This window comes from Vombatus ursinus, unplaced genomic scaffold (assembly GCF_900497805.2).
Source record: "Vombatus ursinus unplaced genomic scaffold, bare-nosed wombat genome assembly UNPS02010461.1, whole genome shotgun sequence".
Taxonomy (NCBI): Eukaryota; Metazoa; Chordata; class Mammalia; order Diprotodontia; family Vombatidae; genus Vombatus; species Vombatus ursinus.
The window spans coordinates 8,517,320-8,541,221 of record NW_020950239.1 but is presented as its reverse complement, the minus strand read 5'-3'; the positions used below and the strand labels follow the sequence as shown (position 1 = coordinate 8,541,221).

The 23,902-nt window shown below is 38.4% G+C and overlaps 1 protein-coding gene across 3 annotated transcripts in view; it reads right to left on the bottom strand.

Moving 5' to 3' along the window:
- USO1 (USO1 vesicle transport factor) overlaps window positions 1-23,902 on the bottom strand; it is an 89,761-nt gene that overhangs the window by 56,015 nt on the left and 9,844 nt on the right. For 2 of the 3 annotated variants that reach the window (XM_027854633.1, XM_027854634.1), the window contains exons 2-4: window positions 21,582-21,668; window positions 21,437-21,501; window positions 19,359-19,438 (exon numbers count right to left, since the gene is read on the bottom strand). In XM_027854633.1, coding sequence (XP_027710434.1) covers window positions 19,359-19,438; window positions 21,437-21,501; window positions 21,582-21,668 — 232 coding nt within the window. Of the gene's footprint in view, window positions 1-3,324; window positions 3,347-19,358; window positions 19,439-21,436; window positions 21,502-21,581; window positions 21,669-23,902 lie in introns of those variants that run through there. The other variant, XM_027854635.1, reaches the window with a different exon arrangement.

The following is a 23,902-nucleotide window of genomic DNA, read 5'->3' as shown; positions in this document are numbered from 1 at the left end:
GAGAGAATGCACAGAAAAAAGAAGGTCCGGGACACACCCCTGGATGACACCCTCAGTTAGCAGGAGAGACATGATTGAGAAAGGAGAAGCAAGAGGAGGTACATCAGAGGAGAAAGATGTCCCCAATGCCACCTATGTAGCTACTCTAAGTGAATGAGTCACAGATTCTAAACATCTTGAGTGGCTGACAGACAACTAGAAGAGCAAAAGTCGGGAGTTTGCAACAAAGGCAAAAGGGCAGGAAAAGAGCAGCAGGAAGAGCTAGAGTGGAGTACAGTTGGGAGACAGGAAGTGAAGGGAATGACAGGGTTTTGTTGGTGAAAATCTCTACAACTTCCTACCGTGGGAAGAGATACATCTCCATTTTACAGTCTCAAACTAGTTAATTGTTCATCTGTCATAAATCATTGCACTTCCCTTTGGGGTTATTTTCTTCAGTACCTTTTTTGCACCTCTCTTACCATTTGGCCAATTCTGATATTTAGGTAGTTATTTTCCTCACTATTTTTGTGCTTCTTTTACCAAGCTGCTAATTCTCTCTTCATAATTTTCGTGCATAGCTTTCATTTCATTTCCCAATTTTTCCTCCTCTACTGCTCTTATTTGATTTTTAAAACCTTTTTTTGTCCTCTTTTAAAAATATCTTTCTTTTGCTTTTCTAGGATTTCTTGTTGGGCTTGTGCCTAGTGTGCATGTTTCTTTGAGGTTTTGCTTGTAGATGTTTTCAGGTCATTTTTTTCTTCTGAGCTTTTATTTTTAGGGAAGTTCAACAACTTCCCAACCACTGTAGTACCTTTTTATTGTCGGGTTCTTTTTTGGTTGTTGCTCATTTTCCCAGCCTATTTCTTGACTTTGGATTTTATGTTAGAGTTGGGCCCTGCTCACCTCTGGGAAGGATGGCTGATCTGACTTTTAGGCTTTTAAATCCTTCTGCTGTTTTTACAACTCAATAGGAGAGGTCTGATCACTGCCCACCTCATCTGTACTATGGTCCTTGCACAGGCAGGGCCCTGGCTCCTTCATAACTGTAACTACTCCTTCTCTGAGCTGCTCAATAGTACCTGCTTTTTGTGTCCAGTGCCAGTCCAGAGATACCCTGAAATCTCTTTCACTAGGCGTTAAGGCCCTTTATTATTCCTGGGTAGCGGCTTGGCCTGAGCTGGAAAAATGACTCATGGAGACTTCTGGTTGGCTTTTCTGCTCAGGATTCAGTCTGGTGCACTTTTTAAGTTGTTGTAGAGAGGGTGTGCAGGGAGAGCTCAGTAAAAATGCTGGCTTTTTTCCATCTTGACTCTGCCTCTGTCTTCCTGTCCCTTGGAAGTACAGAGCTCTCAGTGTGAAGACCACTGCCTTAGGCTGTCAAAATCTTTTTTTTGGATCTCAACTGTCACCTGGTCTGAGCTATTCATTTTGGCTTTGTATCATTCAAAAATCTGATAAGCATACCACTTATAACTCTATTCCAAACAAAGCCAAGCAAAGTTACCCACTTCACCCTTTCCAAGATGACATAAATCATTAATCACTAAATTTTTAGTCTAGCTATTCAACCAGCCCACATCTCTCCATCTTTTCTACAAGATAACAATCAGAAACCATTTATTAAACATTACCTTCCAGGTTCCATGCTACTTTAACTTTATCAAACATTTTGCTAAAATCCAGGTAAACTCTATCTATGGTATTTCCCTAATGAACCAATTTAGTAATCCTGTCAAGAAAGGAAATATGGTTAGTTGTGTATGACCTAGTCTTTTTTTTTTTTTTGTGAGGCAATCAGGGTCAAGCGACTTGCCCAGGGTCACACAGTGTCAAGTGTCTGAGGCTGGATTTGAACTCAGGCCCTCCTGACTCCAGGTCTGGTGCTCTATCTAATGTGTCACTTGGCTGCCCCATGTACAACCCAGTCTTGACGAAGATACTCAAGGACTGTCTCTTCATTATGCATAAACAAGTTTTCCCAAAAATCAGAGTTAAGGTTGCTGCACTAAAGTCTGCAGCCCACATTCTTTTCCTTTTTGAATAACTGGGGCAATATTTTCCGTTCTGCAGTCCTCCAGTAATCCTCTCATTCCCCTTCATAGTCTGGTCAGGATTCTGAAGTTACAACATTATTTTCCTCTTCCTATTGTGGTCATTGTGTAAATTATTCTTCTGGTTCAGTTCATTTCCATCTGCATCAGTTCCTGTAAGTCCTTCCAAGTTTTTCCTGAATCCATAGTATTTGTTCATCGTCCCAGCACAAAAATATTTCATTACATTCACATCCCATAATCTGTCCAGTCACTCTTCAACTAATGGGTACCTGATGTGTCCACTTGTTTGCTACATCAAAAAGTGCTGTTATAAATATGCATCCATCCTCTTTGGGCTCAAAGACAGTATAATCATATATCGAATAAAAAGGTCTGTAGAATTTAGTAATACTCAGGCATGATGTCAAATATCCTTCAAGAATGGCTGGATTTAGGGGCAGCTAGGTGGCACAATGGATAAAGCTCTAGCCTTGGAGTCAGGAGGACCTGAGTTCAAACCCAGCCTCAGATACATAACACTTCCCAGCTGTGTGACCCTGGGCAAGTCACTTAACCCCAACTGTCTCACCAAAAAAAACCCAAATAAAAAAACAAAAACAAACAAAAAAAAGAATTTGAAAAAAAAAAGGGGGCAGCTAGATGGCGCAGTGGATACAGCACCGGCCCTGGATTTAGGAGGACCTGAATTCAAATCTGACCTCAGACATATAACACTTACTAGCTGTGTGACCCTGGGCAAGTCACTTAACCCCACTGCCTAACCAAAAAAGCAAAAAAAAAAAAAAAAAAAAAAAAGAGAGACTGGCTGGATTAAATGATAGTTCCATCAATAATACATTAATACATTAATGTGCCTCTTCTTCCACAGTCCCTCTAAAAACTGTCGTTTTCCTTTTTTTCGTCATTTTTGCCCATCTGATGGGTATGATGGAATCTCAGAGTAATTTGCATTTGCATTTATAATATTCATGATCTGGAGCATTTTTGAATATGGCTGTTGAAAGTGTGCATTTCTTCATTTGAAAGCTCCCTAGTTATATCATTCAACTCCTTATTTCTTGAGGCATGGCTCCTGGTTGTTATAGGTTTGCATCAGCTCCCGATGTATCTTGGATAACTCAGCCTGACTCTTCCTGGCTCTAGCTCCTCTATTCTGGTTTCACCTGCTGACTTTGTGTGGCACTGACTCCACAGCTGGCTACTTCCGTAAACATCCTAGAATGGAAGTCATTCTAGGATGCCCTTTCTCTGTAGCCTAGTCATCCAATGAATTCCAAACTTGACGTACCACTCATCATCCGTTTCTCTGGTCTTGCTGTTGATTTATATTAGATAACCTTTGCAATGTTTATTTCAAACTCTGAAATGATACAAAAATAATCATAACCTTAGCTAGACCTTTATTGCCGCTCTGCAAACCTTTTATTCTGTTATTAATTTCTTATATCATTGTTCCAATGACCTCAGAAAGAAAAAGAAAAAATTAAAGGTGGAGAAAGAAAAGGTCAGGGAAAGCTGTGCGATGCTAGGCAAATCACTTTACCTCTCTAGGTCTCAGCTGTAAAATGAGGGATAGACTGACTGATATGTAATTCCTCTTTTAGCTCTAAAAGTTTAACTCTACATATCAGAGATAGAAATCAGAACTAGAGACAAATACGAAAGTAAAAGCATATTCCTAACCAGTAGGTCCTTTTATCCTTCTGAGGATCATTAAAATATATCACAGACCAATCTCTCCCTAGCAAAAGCCTCCTATAGGCCATCTATCTGCCATATGGATCGTCCAAGAATAAGCTCTCATTCCTCCTCCCTAGCAAAGCCACCAGAAAGTCCTTCTATTGAGAGTAGATAGTTTCATTTTTTTTTTAGTTGTATCCTGAGAGCCTGGCTTAAAGTAAGTGTTTAATAAATATTTGTTGACTGATTGATTGAAGGAAGGTCTGAGTATAATTTTCTTTTATTCTTAGCCAGTCACTTTCTACCTATTTTCACATGGGTTGACATGAATCACAACAACTAAATACTTAGTTCTTACACTGCACTCTCCCTCATCAGGAGGCCCACATGGACCCAAACTTACTATAGCAATAACATCTAAAAGTTACAAATGACAAAAAGATCCTGTGAGAAATAATATCTTTTTGACTGATATTTCAGTGAATGTGATCTTGACTAAGCACTCCCTCCAACAATGCAGATGGCAACCTATGCATGCCCCTTCATTCTCTGCTGTCTCTTCTTTGTTTTCCCATAAATCTTCCTTCATAGAGAGACAGTCTACCTATCTCAAGAGAGGTTTTCTTCTAGACCTTGACATTGTACAGGTACCAATGAGGCATGGAGTCCACCCATCAGCTAGCCTTTCCTTCTGCAATCTGATTAGTTCACTTACTCTTCTGTGAGGCAATTAATTCTTCATTGGTAATATGAAGTAATCTGTGCCTGCCCTGACCTTCTCCATTGTCCTCTGAGCAACCTAGAACTTTAATTCCTTAGAGATTGTAATGTTCCATGATTGAGAGCACAGAGCATTACCAGGAAAAAATCGTTAAGTTAAAAAGATAGGCTTTGTTTCAAGGAGATACTGGAATCATTAAAAACACCAAGCAATTTTCCAAATGCAATCTAGATGCACAGTCTGTTCAAGATATATGACATAACATAATCTGGACAACAGGCATTCTTCAATCACTTGGGTTTTTTCTGTGAGAATAGTTAGGCTGACCTACTTGTAATGATTATGGATCTCATTTGGGTTATGCAACAGTCCACGGCTTGACTGATGGAATAAATACAATATCATCCACAAACAGGAGCATTTGGGAAACCTCACACTCTACAAGCAATCTCTCTTCCACTTTAACTCTGTAAGGGATCCCATCCATCCAATGGCAAACACCTGTGGCAAGCATTCATCAGATTTTATGCCTTGATAAGGGTCAGAGCTGAATTGGTTTAAGCCTGAGCTAACTGGGTATCCTCAGACAAGACACCTATTTCTCTGAGGCTCATTTTCCTCTCCTATTAAAATGGGAGTAATAATATCCTGCACCTTACCTATCGAATATGGCTGCTGTAAGGCTCAAAAGAAAGACATGAAAGGACACTATGTGTACATTAATTACGTAAAACGCAAAATGCCCTTGAACAAGCCATTTAAGTCACCTACTCACTCTCATCAAGTAGGGGGCAGTGTGTACATTAAAAATCCTCGAGTTTAAGTAACCTGTTCACTGCTTATCTTTCTTAGCAATACTACTACCATAACAAGTTTCTACACTACATGCTCTCATGCCAAACAGATCTTCGTCAAGGTGATTAACAACTATTGCCAGGTATATAGAAGGCAGAACTTTATATTATTCTTTATGAAGCTACAGGTGCTCCTGGGTTCTCTGGGCCAGGTAGTATTCTTGGCGCTGGAGATACAAACAGAAAAATAGTCCTTCCTTGCCCTCAAAGAGGTTACATTTTATTGGGGGAAACAACATGTACACCTAAGTAAATCTAAGTAAACAAAATGAATACAAAATAAAATACAAGGCAATTTAGGGTGGAAAATAGAATAGAAATATTCTATTAGAATAAAGAAAACAGAATATATCAAGCATGAGAAATAGCAATAAGGCCAGTGTGGCTAGACCATTCTGTGCATGATGTCTACAAAGGTCAGCTGAAGATAAACAGTGAAAAACTTTAAAATGCCAAACAGTTTATATTTTTTCCAAGAAACACCTAAGAATCACTTTGCATGTGAGATGGTGTGTGTATGGAGATTGAAATGGTCAAACCTGTACATTAGGAGATCACTTTGTCAGCTATGTGAAGACTGGACTGGAGACGAAGGAAACATGAGTTGGGGAGATCTGCACAGAGATAACAGTTGAACCCATGGGAATTGAGTATAGAGAGTGAAAAAAAAGATGATCTAGGACAAAGCTTTTGGGGTACACCTACAGTTAGGAGTTGGGGCAAAGAGACAGAATATGAGTGGCCAGTCACTTAGAAGCAGAAGAGCTATGCTGTGAAAATCCATTTGATCTCAAGAGCCTATATAAATGAAATTTAAAAAAGGAAAACAAAGATGCAAAATAAAAGATGTGCTTGTATTTCCTTAGCATCCTATTTTTATCATTAGTGACAGTGGAACTACCTATGTGCTAAATGAGGAAATGGCAACTATTTCCAAGATCTCAACTAGTGAAAGATTTTTAAAGAATAGAAATGATAACAGATGACATTATTCAACTCTGACCTTATATACCTACTTTATCTCTTTATGAGAATGATCAGCACACACAGAGTGTATTTTTCAGGAAAATACGAGAAGGCAACAATCAGGCTTCTACCGTAAAACACACCTGTACAATCACACAAATGACTGAAAGGTGGATTGAACTGTGGATTACGAAAGAACATTCCAATTTAATACAGCAAACTTCAGTCTCAAAGACTGTCCTCCAAGCTTCCTGTCATGCATATATAAGACCATAAAGACTCCCCAACAGACGCAGTCACAGAGATATGGGTTTAATGATCAATCCTCTGATAACCAATATCAAGGGAAGAACAGAACAGGGAGTCATATGCTCACCAAAGGCATCCACCATGTGCCATAAAGAGCATCTCACACAAAGATTAAATTTAGAGGGAACTCCTTTCACATGGTGAGGTTCTCAAAATGCTCGTGGTTTTACTTGATACTATGTTGACTGCACCAGTCCCTAAAACACTGTAGGGCCTTTTCAGTGTGATCCATGGCCCCTGACTTGAGATCAGTCTAGCACTCCATTGATGAAAAACCGAAAGGCTGAAGCATGGATACTGCTCAATAACAAACATGTTTATGGTCAACCCACAGTCCAAAGGTACATAATATCTTTGCAAATGGTGTGCATGTCTACTCCATCCCTTGGGTGGAGATAAAAACATCAATTCCGTGATCTTCTTAAAAACACAAAAAATAAAGGGGAAGCACAGTAAGTTTACATTCTATCTTCTCTGCCCATAGATTTAAAATGGAAGGGATAACAAAGATGCTGATACAGTTTGTTCTCAACATAACTATTGTGGAAATGTTTTGTGAGACTACAAATGTGTGGCCTGTACTGCACTGCTTGCCAATGGCGGGGGTGGGGGGGGGCCTGAAAAAAATTTAGAATTCAAAGTTTTAAAGACGAAATGTTAAAAATTGTTTTTACGTGTAACTGGGGGAAAATAAGATACTAAATTAAAAAGAGGGGAGTAAAGAAGAGGGATAGGAGGAAATGGAAAGGGGAGTGGAAGGGAAAGGGAGAAAAGGAATGAGAGAAAAGAAGATTCAGGGGGGATATGATACTATATTCAAGTGCTGAAAGGAATGTCATCTGGAAGAGGTATTAGACTTGTTTTCTTTGGTCCCAGAAGGAAGAACCAGGAAAAGTGGGTACCAAAAGGAAACTTAAGTTTGATGTCAGAGAAAAACAAAACACAAACAAAAACCCTTTCTAACATTTAGAACTGTTTCAAAATAGAACAGGCTGCCCGAAGAAGTTGTGGGTTTTCCCTCCTTGGAGGTCTTCAAGCAGAGATGGCCATTTGTCTGGTATGTCATAGAAAGCATTTCTTTCCTTAACTGGTTAGAGAAGTTGGATGCTGATGTTCTTTCCAACAAATTCTGGGATTTTGTGATATTTTCAAAATGCATTATTTTATGAAAAAAAGTCTGCTCATGTTATATTCCAGTAATGAGGACTGCTGAATATTTAGCTATAATAATGAAAATGTACAGTAATGTATTACAGATTTTTGGTCAGGACTTCCGATATTATCAGTTCAGAGAATTCCCAGTGAGGAATGCCCTATACAAATGCAGGTTGTCAGATGTTCTGCAACTTTGTTGTCTTGGACAGTTGCATGGGGCCATTGAGCAATAAAGCGACATATCAAAGGTTTTCCTAATTCTTCGGTCAGCTTTCTATCCACTAAGCCCCATTACCACTCATCCTAGACAAAGGCTTAAGAAGAAAATTAAAATTCCTGAGTAACTGATTCCATCTCTTACTCACAAATTTTACTAGTATACAAATATAATAAATTTTGATAATTACTTCAAATATTAGTGATTTGGACTTGATGACTATATTTATAGTAACAGTGAAGGTAATCTCATAGCTTGACTATTTCTTTTGCTGCTACTGAAAAGGATAAAATATTATAAAGATGAAAAAAAACCTGGTTGTTTGGTTCACAATGTTACAACTTTTTAAAAGAAAGTGTTTTTTAAGCAATCTCCCTTAAGAGAAAGGAATGGAGAGGGGACAGGAGAACCGGGTTAACCTTCCTGACAACCTTGAGTGACCTCAGTCAGCTGGCGGTGATGGAGGCAGAGCTATGTTAGGGAATAGAACCTTCCTGGCATGCAGTAAGGATGAACTGGAAGAAAGGAGAGCGTTCCCCCCCCGCCGTGTCACCTAGCAGACACAAGCAACATCCAGAGAATCAGAGAGCTAAAAGAGACTTTTAAAATCATAGTCTGACCCAACTATCATTTTTGCAGATGAGAAAACAATGGCACACAGAGGTTAAGCAATTTGTTCTCAGTCACACAGCTGGCAAACTACAGATCAATACTAGAACATAAGTTCCCCTTGAATGTGCAAAATACAATTACCAATACCAAGATGGGGCTGGTAAACCATCACACTCTTGTCTTGTTAATCATTTAGTCTGGATTCAAGTGGGAGATGGGCTCAGAGAAATGTTTGGCTTTGTATCGATGAACATGTGAGATAGTTCTACTGACAGGATCATAGAATCAAAGATTTAGAGTGAGGAGGGAGATCATGATCTGATCCTCTCATTTCACTGATGAAGATACTGTCACAGAAAGGTTCGGTGACTGGTCCAGAATTACATAGCTAAGAGTCTGAAGCACAGGGTTTGAACATATCTTCCTAATTTTAAGTTCAACGCCCTAACCAATCTGACACTCTCATGCCGATCAAGTTAAGCACAGAAGTTTAGCTAAACAAAAACATCTGAAAGAAGGAATTGCTGGACAGAGTAAATGCTCCTGAAAAGATTTATCACAAAAAAACTTCCAATTTTTAGGTGGCTAAATATTGATAAAGTGAATACTGATAAAATGACAAGTTAGGTGACTTTCTACTTTAAAATATTTGTGATAGTAATGGGACAAAGGGTAGAACAAGTCAATTACAGACACTGTAACAGTAATAGGAAAAGGCCAAAAGTTGAGTCAAGAAATGCTAACATGGCAAACTCAGGGGCACCCAGGTGGCACAGTGGATATAGCACCGGCCCTGGAGTCAGAAGGACCCAAGTTCAAATCCAGCCTCAGACACATAATACTTAGCTGTGTGGCTCTGGGCAAGTCACTTAACCCCAACTGCCTCACCAAAAAAAAAAAAAAAAAAAAGGCAAACGCAGTAAATATTTACAAAGCAGTCATAAGATAGACACACATTCATATAACCTGGGGTCTGAGGGAGGGAAAACTAGACCTGTGATTTCTCCAATATAGGGAACTCCCTGAGGAAAAAACTCCCTCTACTAATGCAGATAAGCACCAGATTTGTAATAGAGACTCCACAGAACTTGAAGCCAGGTCTTCTAAAAACTAAGGTCAGCTGACATGGCATGCTTCATCTCATATTTAAATGAGAAAAATGCTTATGAAAATAGAATAAAATAAAGCCATTATAGTGCAGTGGAAAGAGTCCTGGATTTGAGATAAGGGAGCAGAGGCTGAAATCCTATTTCTGCCACTTACAGCCCGTTAAGACTTTGGACAAGTCACTTCTCCTCTCTGGGTCTCAGTTTCCCCATTTGTAAAATGACAGTTCCTAGACTAGATAGTCTCTAAGGCCCTATGTTTTTGTTTTTGTTTATCAGGGGCATTACTCAGAATTCTTTAAGTTTACATGTTTCTTCTCACAACTATAGAATTTTACACCCTCTGTCAGACTGCTTTACTTTTGTTTTCGGGAGTAAACGAAGGTTATCAGAGAACGTGGCACTGCTGAAAAGTGTCACATAAAAACACAATGCATCATCGTTTTAAAACTTTTTTTTTAAGTAAAAATTTCATCAAAATAATTCAGGCTCCCAAATTGCTCATTTTTCAATAAAATAGCTGCATATTATTAGGGTATAATTTAATCAAGATTCTATTATAATTTAGGGAAAAATTCAATTGTGGTTAGTATTTCATATTAAAAAATTAAGAGAAAAATCCAGTGGCAGCTCCTTCCAACTGTTATCACCAATTCCAGAAACACTGTCCCAATTACTCCTAATGACACAGAGAGTTCTCATTTCATTTAAAAGTGACATTAGACAAAAAGATAAAAGTAACATCAAAGTGACATCAAAGATAATGCTAAACATACCAACAAGCGATTTCCTTTGTCATTTTTTCACCTATAAGCCTACGCTGGACTGGATACTTGTTCAACTATCATCTCAACCAGTATACGACTGAAGCATTTCCTTCCTCATTTAACAGATAAATCATTTAATCCACATGAAAATAAAAGTCACAACTACATTTAATGATTTGAAGTAGCTATGGAACAGGACTTTTTATGCTTTCAGGAAACTATTTTTTAAATGGTCAGTGTTAATATGATATGGTTCAAGCTAAAGGACACATGGACCCCTCCCAGATGATGAACAAGATTCCTTCCTTCTTAGAAAGCGTGGGAATTCCAAGCACGGGATGGTACATACTCTGTCAGAATCTGCATCACCATAGCAGTTGATTTTGTTTAACCATCTTTGTTAAAAAGTGGAACAAGAGGGCAAATCAGGAGATGACAATGATGTACCAATAAAAAAGAAGTTAAAGGAACGTCTCACTTTTCTGTAAAAATAAACTATATTCTGGTTATATTTTGTAGGGGCTGGAGTTAGTTGCTGTTCAAGGGTTTGCTAGGTTCCATGTGTTTTGGCAAAGCAAAATGTGTCAATAGATTTAAAAATATACAAACCAATAAAATGAATTAAGGCAATCTTTTTCCAGGCAAAAAACACACAAACTAATTTGTGACATATGCACTGTTATAATATCAAGAGTCTCATTATTTTCATTCTAAAACTGCCCTGGAAACATTTCTTGAGTTTCAGACAGCAAAAACATCTACATATAAAATGTGGGAATTACAAATGCAATCAACAATGACTTTGTGAAAGATCTATCTTCAACAAGGAATTCTTAAGCAATAAAGCAATTTTCAATATGAAGATCTTTACTACAAGCTGAAGAAGGGAGAAAAGTCACATAACAATGTTTTTATAATATCAAAAATTATGCCTAAAAGCATCATGCATATATAAATGCAATCTCCTTTACCTTCCATGTCATCTGCAAAGGTAGACATAAAAGAAAAAAGAGAGAATGGTTGAAAAAGATAAACATTACCTACACAGCACCATACATAAAACAATAAACAAGAGCTTCTAAAATACTTCCCAAAAAACCCCAGATTTTTCTCATAAGCTATGACATTAGGATATTAGTTGGTTGTAAGAAATAAATCAAACTCATTTAGTCAATTACCATACATGATATTAAAATAATTCTTTCGAGATTTTGGGCCAGCGCACCACTAGGCATATCTTGCAAACTTGGAAGTTCAAAGGATGAAAGATTTCCAAGCGGGCCTCAGTTTGTTCTGTACCTTGTGCCCCCAGGAAGTGGTGGGCAGGCACTGGCTTTCTGACAAAGCACCAAAGGGCAATGATCAAGCTGAGGACCAGCAGTCACTATGTTCACTCTCCTACAAATTCCTAACAATATTTTAATAGCTCTTTGCTTTTTAATGACTTAACTTTCACAAGGCATTAAGTTAAACGCCTTTGTCTCAGGCCTTCAATCCAGTCCAACCTACTTTTTCTGCCTTATTTCACACTACACCATGGTCCTGACAAACAGCGTTACTCTACCGCATGTGACTAACTTCTGTGCTTGGGTTCACGCTGCTCTCTCTGGCTCAAACCCTCCCCATCCTTTAAGGTCTAGTCCACATGCGGCCAAACCACAGAACCAGAGATATCAAGTTTAAATCAAACTCCAAGGTCATCTAGAATTATGGTGTCAAACTCCAGCAGACTGCTTATGGGCTCAGAAAACCTCAAATTAACACTACCTATGCTGTACTGTATTTTTCTTTACTTTATTAAACATTTCCCAATTACATTTTAATCTGGTCCCTGCTCAACCTACCACATACGTCTCTCTACCAGAGTAAGAATGCCCTCTACAATATCATCCCTTTAATTCAGACTCTGCTCAAGAACTCCCACAGACGAGGAATTCATTGCCTTGTAAGCCGGCCCATTTCATTTTTAATCAGCTTTAACTGTAACAAAGTTTTTCCTTTCACTGAGGCAAAATCTCTTGATATCTTCCACATTAACTGCTCCTTCCCTCCACACAAAAATCCCTCACATCTTGAAAATCTGCTACCATGTCCCTACCCTCCCAGCCTTCTCATTCTCCCCAGGCTAAATTAAACATCTGTAGTTCCTCTCAGTACCTGTTGCTCCTACAAGGCTCAACCCAAGCATGACCTCCTTCCAAACGCCTTTGGTGTGGTGGCATCCACACCTCAAGTCCCTGCTTCCGGGAAGGCTGAGGCTGATAGATCCCTCCCTTGAGTTTTCTAGTTCTGAGCTGCAATCTGGCTAAAGTACGGATTAGCTGTCCTCACTAAGTCCAGCACCAACATGGCAGGTCCCTGAGAGCAAGGGACCACCTGGCTGCTCATGGAAGGGCAAACCAGCCCAGGATGGAAAAATGGAGAGCAGGCTAATGTTTCCACGCCCGTGAGGATTGAGATCAGCCCCATAAGTGGCTGTTACATTCCCAGTCTAAGTAAGACAGTCTCAAAGATACAAACCAAAAAAAGGCCTTTCTCAAATTGTTAGTGTTCCTCTTCAAAGACACACACACACACACACACACACACACACACACTCACACTCATACATCCACATGTTCTATATATCTTGTATTTACTTATACGTGAACATGCACTGTCCTGTATAGCAGAACACCAGCACCTTGAGCACAGGGACTTTATTACTTTCCTATTTGCACCCTTAACACTCAGCACAATGCCTAGTATGTTGTAAGTGCTTCATAAATGCTTGCCTGATTCTTTCAACTATTATTTGAATGGCATGGCTTCCAGTTACTTCACCATTCTAGCTGCCAGCCTCTGGATGAACTCTAGCCTATCAAAGTCCTTTCTGACACATACAAATCAGAACTGAAAACAATATTCTAGATATGGTCCAACCAGACAGAAAGAGTAGAGTACTCCCATATATTCTATTATGCTTTACCTAATGCAGCTTATGATTGATTATATTAGTTTTTGCTATCTGTTGATTTATACCAAGCCTGCAGTGCACTAACGCACCCAGATCTTTATCTAGCACATGCCTTCTCCATGTTATACTTAAGAATTTGAAATTTTTCACCCAAATAAAGGATTTCATAACTATCTTTATTTTTCAATTTATTAAGTTCAAACCATATTTCTGACTTATATTACCTTTCTGTATCCCAATTCTGTCATGCAAAATTTTAGCTATCCTTTCCTGCTTTATGGAATCCACAAATAGGCATAATAACATGTATGCCTTCATCCAAGTTACTGAGAAAAAGGATGACTACAAGAGAATCAGAAACAGAGTAGCATGGCACTTCACTAAACACTGTTCTTCCATGTTTAAACTGACCCATTTATCACCACTTTTGGGGGGTGAGGAGGTTGACTGTTCAATCAGTTTAAATATTTACCTGTCTCCATCTCATCCACAGTTAAAAACAAATGCCTTCTTGAAAACCATGGGTATAATTTATCCATCTGCATCAATCTATAGAGATAAATGATATCTACGGTGACATATGCAATTTCCCTAACCTATTCCTACGCTAGTAATTCTGCCCAAAAAGTCGAAGTTAGTCTGGCCTGATTTCTTCTTGATGAGCCCTAGTTGGTTCTTAGTGATCACCACTTCCCTTTCTAAGTGCTCATAAATCATCTTTCTCGAATTTTGCCAGGAGTCAAAGTCAAGCCTCTAACTAAAAGAATGTTTTACTTCTTTCTGAAAATGAGGTCCACGTTTGCCCATCACCAGTCCTGGGACACCTTTCCCCACGTGTCACGATTTTTCACAAATCACCAACGACGACTAAGCAATCCAATCCATAAGTTCTTTCAGTACCCTGTGTAGTAAACTTGGTCCAGGCCTGATGATTTTGACATATGGAAGGCAGCTACCCTTAGAATCTCCTCACTTATCTTGGGTTTCATTTCCCTGTTAACCATTTTTGTTCTATGCTTCCCAGTCTCCTAGGTAGAGAAAACAGAAGCAAAATAAGACTTCAGTAATTCTACCTTCTTTTCTTCATCGGTCCCATCCACCCCAAGCAGTCCTAATCCTTCTTTGATCTTTCTCCTCTCATCCTCTACATACCCTTTCAAATCCTTTTGTTGTCCTTATCATTTTTCAGAAGCCTTAGCTCATTCTGGGCTTCAGAGCTCCTGACTTGAACTATGACACTTTTATATTCATTCTCAGTTACCTGTTCTTACTGATACTTCCTGGACTTATCTTTTAAAAATCTGAGTTGGTTTATGACTTTTCTGATTATTCAAAGTACTCTCTTTGGATACCTTTCACATCACTTCTTCACTGACAGTATTCATTGTCTCATTAAACGAGTTTCATCTTCAATAACATACGATCCTCTTCTATAGTATCTCGGGATCATAGGATCCCACCAATCCTTTTTCTGAATGCTTTCACATGAGTCTTCCAAAAGCCCACGGAATGCAAAAAACTATGCTGGTCCTTCCTTCTATCACAAACTTCAGGATGGCATGGCCACTTCCTCCCTAGGTTTCCATTATTTCTATTTAAGCAACCAATTCCTCCTTGCTCATGAGAGACGGATTCAGAACAGCAGTCTCCTGGTTGCTCCCTCTACCTTCTGAAGGATGGCATTATTATTAAGGCAGATCAATATTTTCTCAGAGACGTCCAGCAGGTGCCCAGGTAGGTGAATGACCCCCTCACAACCTTTGTGATCTAGACTCATAACCCACTTCCCCCCTCTATTCAGGCAGTCTGTACTACATTCCTACCCCAGGCCTGTTTCTTTCTTTCTCCTTCCACTGAACCTCATCCAAAGGTCCTCCGCCATGCTTTTACATGCGCATGCATCCGCTCATAGAAGGTTAACTCTTCATACAGAATGCCATTCTACCATCCCTCTGATCTCACCTTTTTCCTTTTTTAATGAGGTATTCTCCAATCTTACCTCACAGTGCTCCCATCAATGCTCTGTTTTATCTATAAGGTTTTGTTTATTTCCTTACATTTAAATTTCTAGTTCACTTTTCCACTGATGTTCTGCAAACCCTAAAGGACAGAGATCATGGATATCATGGAAGATTTCTTGTGCAGATAGCAATAAGCTCTCTTCCTTTAGACCTTAGACAGCACTTTGTTCACAACTCTCTTTGTGTAGATTTAAGCTTTAATAGCTTAAAAAGAGGCAGTTGGTGGCACAGTACACAGAGCATGGGGCCTGGAATCAGGAAGACCTGAGTTCAAATTCAGCTTCAAACACTAGCTCTGTGACCACGGGCAAGTCACTTAACCTCTGTTTGCCTCAGTTTCCTCAACTGCAAAATGGGTGTGAGAAATTATTATTTCTCTCTTGTATTAATAACTAATTATTGTATTAGGCCCAAGGTTTAACCCCTTTTTCAATTCCTCATCCAGAAATCAACCAGTATGGGAAATCTTCCCAAAACACTTATCCAACCAGAATGGCTGAGATCTAATCAAAGTTGGTAAAAGAAATTCCAAGTTTGGGCTAATGAGTGCATTCCTGCTCACTGTGTTCACTCAGGTCTGGCAAAGTATTGATTCTCCCTTTTGTCAGAGAGGTGACATGGAAACTGATAAGTTTCTTTGATCAAAATTTAGGTAATCCAAGTCATGAACCCCAAGACCCTCACTGTAATACAGTCCACCTTCTCACTGTAATATTCATTTTCTCATTAATTGTTAGCCAATCAGAGTTGACTGCCACCGTTGGGAACATCTGCTCTTCCAAGGGCATATAAACTGTGAGCCCACCGCCATAAGGGGTCTTTGGTCTGAGAGAGACAGCCAAATGACCATGCTTTTATTAAAATGCTGGCATTACTAATACAAGTATAAAATTTCCCAGAAATCATGTCTCTCGAACCTTTTTAAACACCACGTGGGGATGATAATAACAGCACCAACCTCTCAAGGTTGTTACAAGGATCAAAGGAAATCATATTTGTAAAAGCACTCAGCACTTCGCTTGGCACACAGTAAGTGCTACCTGTCATAAATGCTAATTGCCTTATCTTCCCTTCCCCTAAAACAATCAAGATTTATTCTGCATTCTAGTTACTGGTGCATGTTCTATGGCCTCCAAATAAACAAGAAGCTCCAGCCCAAGTCTTACATAATCTTCGTGTATCTCCCAGTGCCTAGCACTGAGCTCTGCACATAGCAGACGATAAAGAAATACCAGCTAAATGAATACATGAACGCACAAATCCTCACAGTGACTCCTGCCTGCCTGGGGAGCCTGTTGGTATGGCAGCATTCTCCCTCCAGTTTCTAGAGGAGAAACCTCCCAGACAATACATTTTAAACAAAGAAAAGAAAAATCCAAACACACAAAGGAAAGCCCAAGACCCTGGATCTGTTTATCCTTCTAGTCCTTAAAAAGAATAAAGGAAAGATACTATTAACAGCACCAATGTTTCATTTCCCAATAGGGATTCTCATTTTCTTAGTTACAAACACCCTCTAGTCATTAGTGGGGAAGCTGTAAAGATTTTACATCTAGTTAGAAATTAGTCAACCACTTATTTAAAATTAGGCAATTAATAAATACTTTTCCCAAATAAACTTCTCAATTCTTCATATGTATTATAAACCTGATTATCTCTTGCAGTCCAGAAAACAGAAACCATAAAACATCTCACAACACAATCTCTGAGACTAATAAGAAATTGAGAGCTAGAAGAAATCTTACAAATCACCTAGTCTAGTGACTGTGGACTTCGCTGCTCAGCAAAATGCCCTGCCCAAGGTTACACAACAAGTTAGTGACAGATCTAACATTAGAATCTAGATCAACCCAAGAATACCAAGTAATGCTTACTAGAGACTCCTCATCTAGGAAAGGTCACCAGTATTGAGATGTGGGTAAAATAGCTGGGAGTAAATAGTAACTCAGTAAGACAGTCTGGGTATTAAGAAAAAAGTGAAATTGTAAATAAGCCTTACTATAATAATTTTTAAGAATTTCTTCCACTGGTGTTCAACACCATAATGGAGGCCTGCGGCACGCCAAAGGATTTCGGGTAGCCCGCAAAAAATGTAGAGGAAAACATCCTCTATATTTTTCACGGACTACCCGAAATCCTTTGGCATGCCAGTGGGCTGTAAGTGGCCCACAGGCTACAGGTTGTGCAGGTCTGCTGCAATGCATTAGAATTGCTAACACACTCCTACCACTTTTTGTTGTTTTTAAAATAATATTATACATTGTCAAACTACATCTACCTTCTGTCAAGATTTCCCTATTTTGTATAACAAAAGATTGGACATTTTGCTAATTGCTTAATTTTAAAACCTGAATAACAATGAGAAGCAGTTAACAGATATTTCTAATTTTCTGAGAACAATGCAAACTCTTCTAAGAAATACACTCCCACCATCAAGAAATGAGGAGTGGTAGTATACTTAGAACTCAACTACACTTAAGTAATGAACTCTTAGAGGTTTTTCTCTCTACAAGGGGACGAAGTGTCAATCCTCCTGAACTGTACCAAGTAAAAAGGAATACATCACAGGAAAACAACCTTGGCTTAAGAACATTAAGTAATCTGAATCAAAAAAGGAAAACGTATTTAAAGAATATCTCTTTTTTTCCCCCCAAAATATATCTGAATTGCAGTATGCTTCAGAATCACTGAGTACCAAATAATTTTTAGTGCAGAGTATCATAGGAGTACGGGAAATGCAAAATTTAATTTATTTCATTGAATAAATCCAAGTTTATAATATATTCATATTGGATAGCCTGTTAATATAAGCAATTGGGTAGTCTTAAAAAATAAGATAAATATCTACTTTTAAAAGATAAACTAAGATGTGATCTAGCTTCAAGATATGAAATTTGACTCTGGAAATCAACAACAGGTTTAGAATTCCTTGTTAGATACATCTCTTTGCTTTTTCAATTCAAAGATGATGGTTTTTTACTATTAATAACTACAGTACTAACAAAAATAGTTGAAAACTTTATGTGGACAGCTACCTAGATGGAAAAACAATACAAGACAAAACCTGAGAATTCAAAGGCTGATATTGATTATCAGACAGAGCAAAATTAACGTATTCTATTATAACTAAACTATTTTATATATCAACTGCTTTATAGCGTGTATTCTTAAAATAATTTTATATAACATAATTGAGAAAGTAAAGATTCCCTAAAAGGAACTTCAATTCCTAGATATTACTGCAGAGATGCAAAACTCTGGTTTTCAATCAGCAATAAAGAATGACTACACACTTAGAATTTGCTATATGTTCATTTAAGCTTAACCTTCTAAAAACCAAATACACTAATGATACAGACATTTTCTTAGAGGGCAAAAGAACCAATGAATGATAATCCAATTCCATTTTATAATAACATGACAAACACTTTCCCCCAGTAACCATTTTCCACATTTCCCTCCAAGAAGTGACATAGAAACTGATTTTGTTCTAATCTAGCAAATTTCTCATATACTTGAAGCCTGTAACACTTATATGATTCCAAAATATGTTTCCAAGTGGCAACTGTCTTTTCTGTCTGCAAATTTGAGTTTCATCATTCACAGAGAAAAAAGCAAATAATAAAATGTGCAGTGCACTTGAATTCTTCCACAAAATCAGGCATTTTAAATCTAAATTAGACTAGAACTCTAATACACATTTACTAAAAACTGTCAGCAAACAAAATCTCTAGTAGTATTTGCACTATCAACATTCACAATTCATTTCGCAACAACTTGATTTACTAACAACCCTACAGGCCAAAGTTGTGCCAAAATGTATTGTGCAGCTTGTAGTTGAGAACCGCCCTCCCCCTCCCCTCAACACACATACAAATTTAAATGCTTGTGTATATCTGTAATAAACTTTTAAATGATTAGCTGGTTCCTAATAAGACAGAAATAACTGGAAACTTACCTTGCTCTTCTTCTTCTACATCATTAGACATTATATTGTAGAGTGTGTCCAAAGCATAACCTATTATTTCAGAATCTGAACTGCAAAAAAAAAATTATTAAATGCCTAAGGCTAATACTTGTTTTGACCAAAGCTCTCACAACTAATTAAGACTCTCTACAGAGTATCATCTTCCAAACCAGATGGGTAACAGGACATTCTGGACTCAATGGTGGTCCTAATACCCCAGGGATAAAATAGGGTAATTATGCAGCAAAACGGAGGCAAACAATACTATTTTCATACCTCCAAAATGCACCCATCAAGTAGATAGCATTTATTAAGTGCTTATTATGAGTCAAGGGCACAAAAACAAAAGTTAAGACAATCCTCACCCTCAAAAAGCTTATATCCTACCAAGGTGGGGGGGGGGGGGGACCCAAAATGTCCACAGGTGAAGAAACACAAGATGGATATAAGATACAGGTGTGGTGCTACAGGAATAACAACTAGGGAAACTAAGAAAGGCCTGCTGTATTTGTAATATGTTCACTAATGTCATATTTAATGTTTAAAGAAGAAAAGCATCCTTGACGTACAAATTTTCTCACAGACACCCAACACACAATGGGAACACCACCTTTCCTAGCCGAACTGCTGTATCATTCAACTTCTTAATTCCTAATTCTTCAGAGGAAAGGCTAAATACAATTCTAACTAATTTAGCAAAATCTGTACCTTTCTGAATCGGGTAAATCTAGATATATGAAAATTCAAACAGCTCCTGCACTTTGCAGTCAAATCCTAAAGTGGAGTCCTGGGATTCTAAGCCTTAACAGGCATGTGTGACTGACTGACTGCAGGCACGTGAATGTGAGGCTCAGTTTCCACAACTATAAAATGGTCATAATATCGCAGAAACCTATCTCAGAAGGTTACTGTGAAGAAAGTGTTCAAGTAGACCATGAATTTTGTACGTACGTATGTATGTATGTATGTATGTATGTATGTATGTATGTATGTGTTACTCTATTGCCACCCTTTCAATACTTGGCCCTTATCTGCAGCTGCCATTGGGGTTTACTGCTCTACTTTCCCCAAAGTCCCTTCACCAGTTCCATTTCCAATTTAGACTTACTTCTGTCTCAGTCTAGTACCTAAAATTGGCCAGATTAAGTAAAGACTGAGACAAGGCAGAAGCTCAGCTTTTAATCTAAGTAAAAATCTAGTGTGTTCCTATAGGAATCTTGTTAATAAAAATAAATTCATGAAGTTTTACTATATAAACATTCTATCGATTTTATGCAGATAATTTTGATGAGATAAAATATATTTTCAATACAGAGTTTACATATATCTAATTTGATTTGATTAATTCCATAATGTCTTTAGATTTCCTGAGATTTTCATTTGTCAACATCTGAAACTGAGAAGTAAGGAGTAAATTATATTTCTTACTAAAAGATTCTCACTGAAACCAAAGATTCTGTAGGTTTTGGTGTGCACAGAACATAAGAGTGTTACCTTATGTTAAATGCTACTTTTCATAAAGGCTTTCTACATATACTGAAATGTTAAATTTTCTTTTTCATTAACTATGGCAGATTTAGTGAAAAATTTTATATAAATGTTCATAAGAAAATGAGAAAATGTTACGAACAGTGCAACCATCAGATTGAAATTTTTACAAGTTATAGGTTCTAAACCTTACTAGGTTCCGACATCAAAGGTATAGAAAAATAATTAAACTCTCTGCGTTTAGTTTACACAAATTGAAAATAAATCCATTGACCCTACTGAGATAATCAAATTTACACCTTATTTTTCACTAATACAGTTTACATTTCTATTACAAAGAGCATGCAGTCCAATATATAAAAGGAACACTGGAAGAATTATATTGCAGTCCTTTGTGGTCATTAAAATGCAACTTCATTTAACAACTTATAAAAAATCTTAAACTTTTAATTTGTTAACAAAGTAGAAATTAAGTAGAAATTTTACTTTAATAATTTCTGGAATTTTAATTAAACACACACATACATATATGTTTCAATTTCTACTGATTAATGTAAAAGTTATAAGATACAGAAACTTACCGGTCTGTCTGCAAAACATGGATCAGATGTTCCATAGCTTGGATACCTACTTCCAAACGATATTTCTGTCCATAAAATAAAGATAATATTAGAAAGAATGAATAATTAGCCTAACTGTTATACTTCAAAACAAACTGTCACAAACCTTAGATAATGATTTGAGAGCACGGACAGCATCTCTCCGATCATCCAAAAGAGTCGATGAAGCTACTCGGTCACAAAGTTTTTGTATCTGTCATGAAGGAAAAGGCATAGCATTAAACTAGTTAAAAGGTCAGATACAAATTTTGTGATTTAAAAAAAAAAATGACTGTTTAATCTGCAAATAGAAAGGTTCAGGACTAGACTTTTGGAAACCTCACTGGCGGGGTCAGGGACAGAATAAATCCTCTTCTGGTAGGAGAGTACTGAGTCTTTCTCCTCCTTCCCTGCCCTCTCCTGAGTCCCCTTTCCAATTGTTTTTTAGTCAAGGTGAAAAAACTTCTAGTTCCAGATCCAGTAAAACAATTCAGACCACTGACAACATAGTGCTTACTTTACTTTACCATTACAAAACACAGGATCAAAAACAGAGAGGTCTATCAATGGAACAGACAAGGCAGAACAAGACAAACAATGGAATTCAACAGCCCAGTGTCCCATACACCAGAAAACATAAAATGAGAAAAGAACTCCCTATTTGATGAAAACTACAAAGCAGCCCAGCAGATATTAGGCCTAGAGACCAACACATGAGAGTCTTCAGCAACTAAGCAAAAAAAAGAAGCAAAGGAATTTAGGAAAGGGGCACGGGAAAAGAACTGCTAAGGCAAAGACCAATCTCCCCCCCTTATTTATTATTATTACTTTTTTTTTGGCCTAGGGTTTAACCTTCTCCATCTCCTCCTCCTCCTCTCATGAAGCAAAAAGCCAGTGAATTCATTACCAACCTAATGCAATCTAGCAGTTCCCTTACTTCTCTGGGGTAGATCTGCACCTTACGTTGTTAACCCTCGTCTCATCCCTGGCTCCCTCATGGTGAAGAGTCAAAAAGAAACTTCTCTGGTTCCAGAACAACTTCAGTGCCCCCCTATTTCTAGCCAAGCTCACACATGCCTGCCAGACTTGTAAGCTGTGTGAGGGAAGGGATAATAACTTCATGATCTTCAGCTTCTTTTTCTCCTCCAATTTCCTTCTTTACCTCCTACAGCCTACTTTTTTCCTGAAGACATCTTCTCACTATCGTCTCTCCCTTAATGTCAATGCCAGAACAGGAGGAGATTGGCCCTGCATTCTCCAGCCACTTTCAGAGAAGGGATCAACAAGCATTATTTATTCAATCATTTAACAACTATTTATGAAATCCCTCCTGTGTACAGCAGGAGTTACCTTCTAATAGCACAGGGGCTCCACTGGGCAAAAGATAAAGGGGCTGCTGCTGGATGAGACAAGGGAAAGAGAGCCATGTGCCATGTGGTGGACAGACTATAAAATGTGGAACCACTAATTAGCATGTGATTGAGAAAAGCTAGCAAACCAGTGGAAAATGAAGAAATTGGGCTAATGTTGGGGGTAGTTTCCAGACAATATGACTGGCAGAATGGGAGGTGGGCGCCTTAGGTCCCTCACACATACTCCAGCAAACCCTGAAGTTCACACCAGAAGAAATGATGAGGAACTCAATGAGAAATTACTGTGACTTCTTCCACCTCAGAACTACAGAAGAGGTCAGCCCAAATCCTGACAACAGTAGGAAAGGGAGAAGTCTACCTCAGGAAGCTTCCAGGGTGGGGCCCTTGGAAGCCCTGGGGGCAACAGGAGTCAGTGACCATCATGCTAAGACTGGGAGAACCAGGCCCAGGGGCTCTGAGGTCCTGATTTGCCAGGAAGGAACCTAAAGTGCCAGCATTCTGAGCCTCAAAGATCCAGGGGCACCCTCACCCCAGGAGATGGAGGTCAGTGCAAGAACCCAGGAGGCAAACCAGGGCAAGATCAAAAGCAGGGCCAACCACCCCTTCAAAAGCACAGCAGGGGACGGAGCCTGGCCCTGGCACAAAGCCAAGTAAATCAAAGCACTCACTGACCCGTATCAAAAATTATTGAGGTTCAAAGGGGGAAAATATGGAATTATCCACAAGGACAGCATGAACACCTAAAAGAAATGAAGCAACAGATAAAAATAAAATAAAAGTTCTGGCAGAAAGAATTGCGTGTCACTTAGCAGAGAAAGTAGAGAACCTTATCCAAGAAACGGGCTCCCTGAAGACTACAAGACCAAACAGAAACCAATGATTCCATGAGACAGCAGGAAATATGAAAGAAAATCTAAAGACTGGAAATGGAGAAAAACTTAAGGTATCTGATATCAAAATAACTGACCTGGAAAACAGGTCAAAAGGAAAAGTCACTTAAAAATCATAGGACTTCCTGAAAAACAAACACACACACACACACACACACACACACACACACACACACACACACACA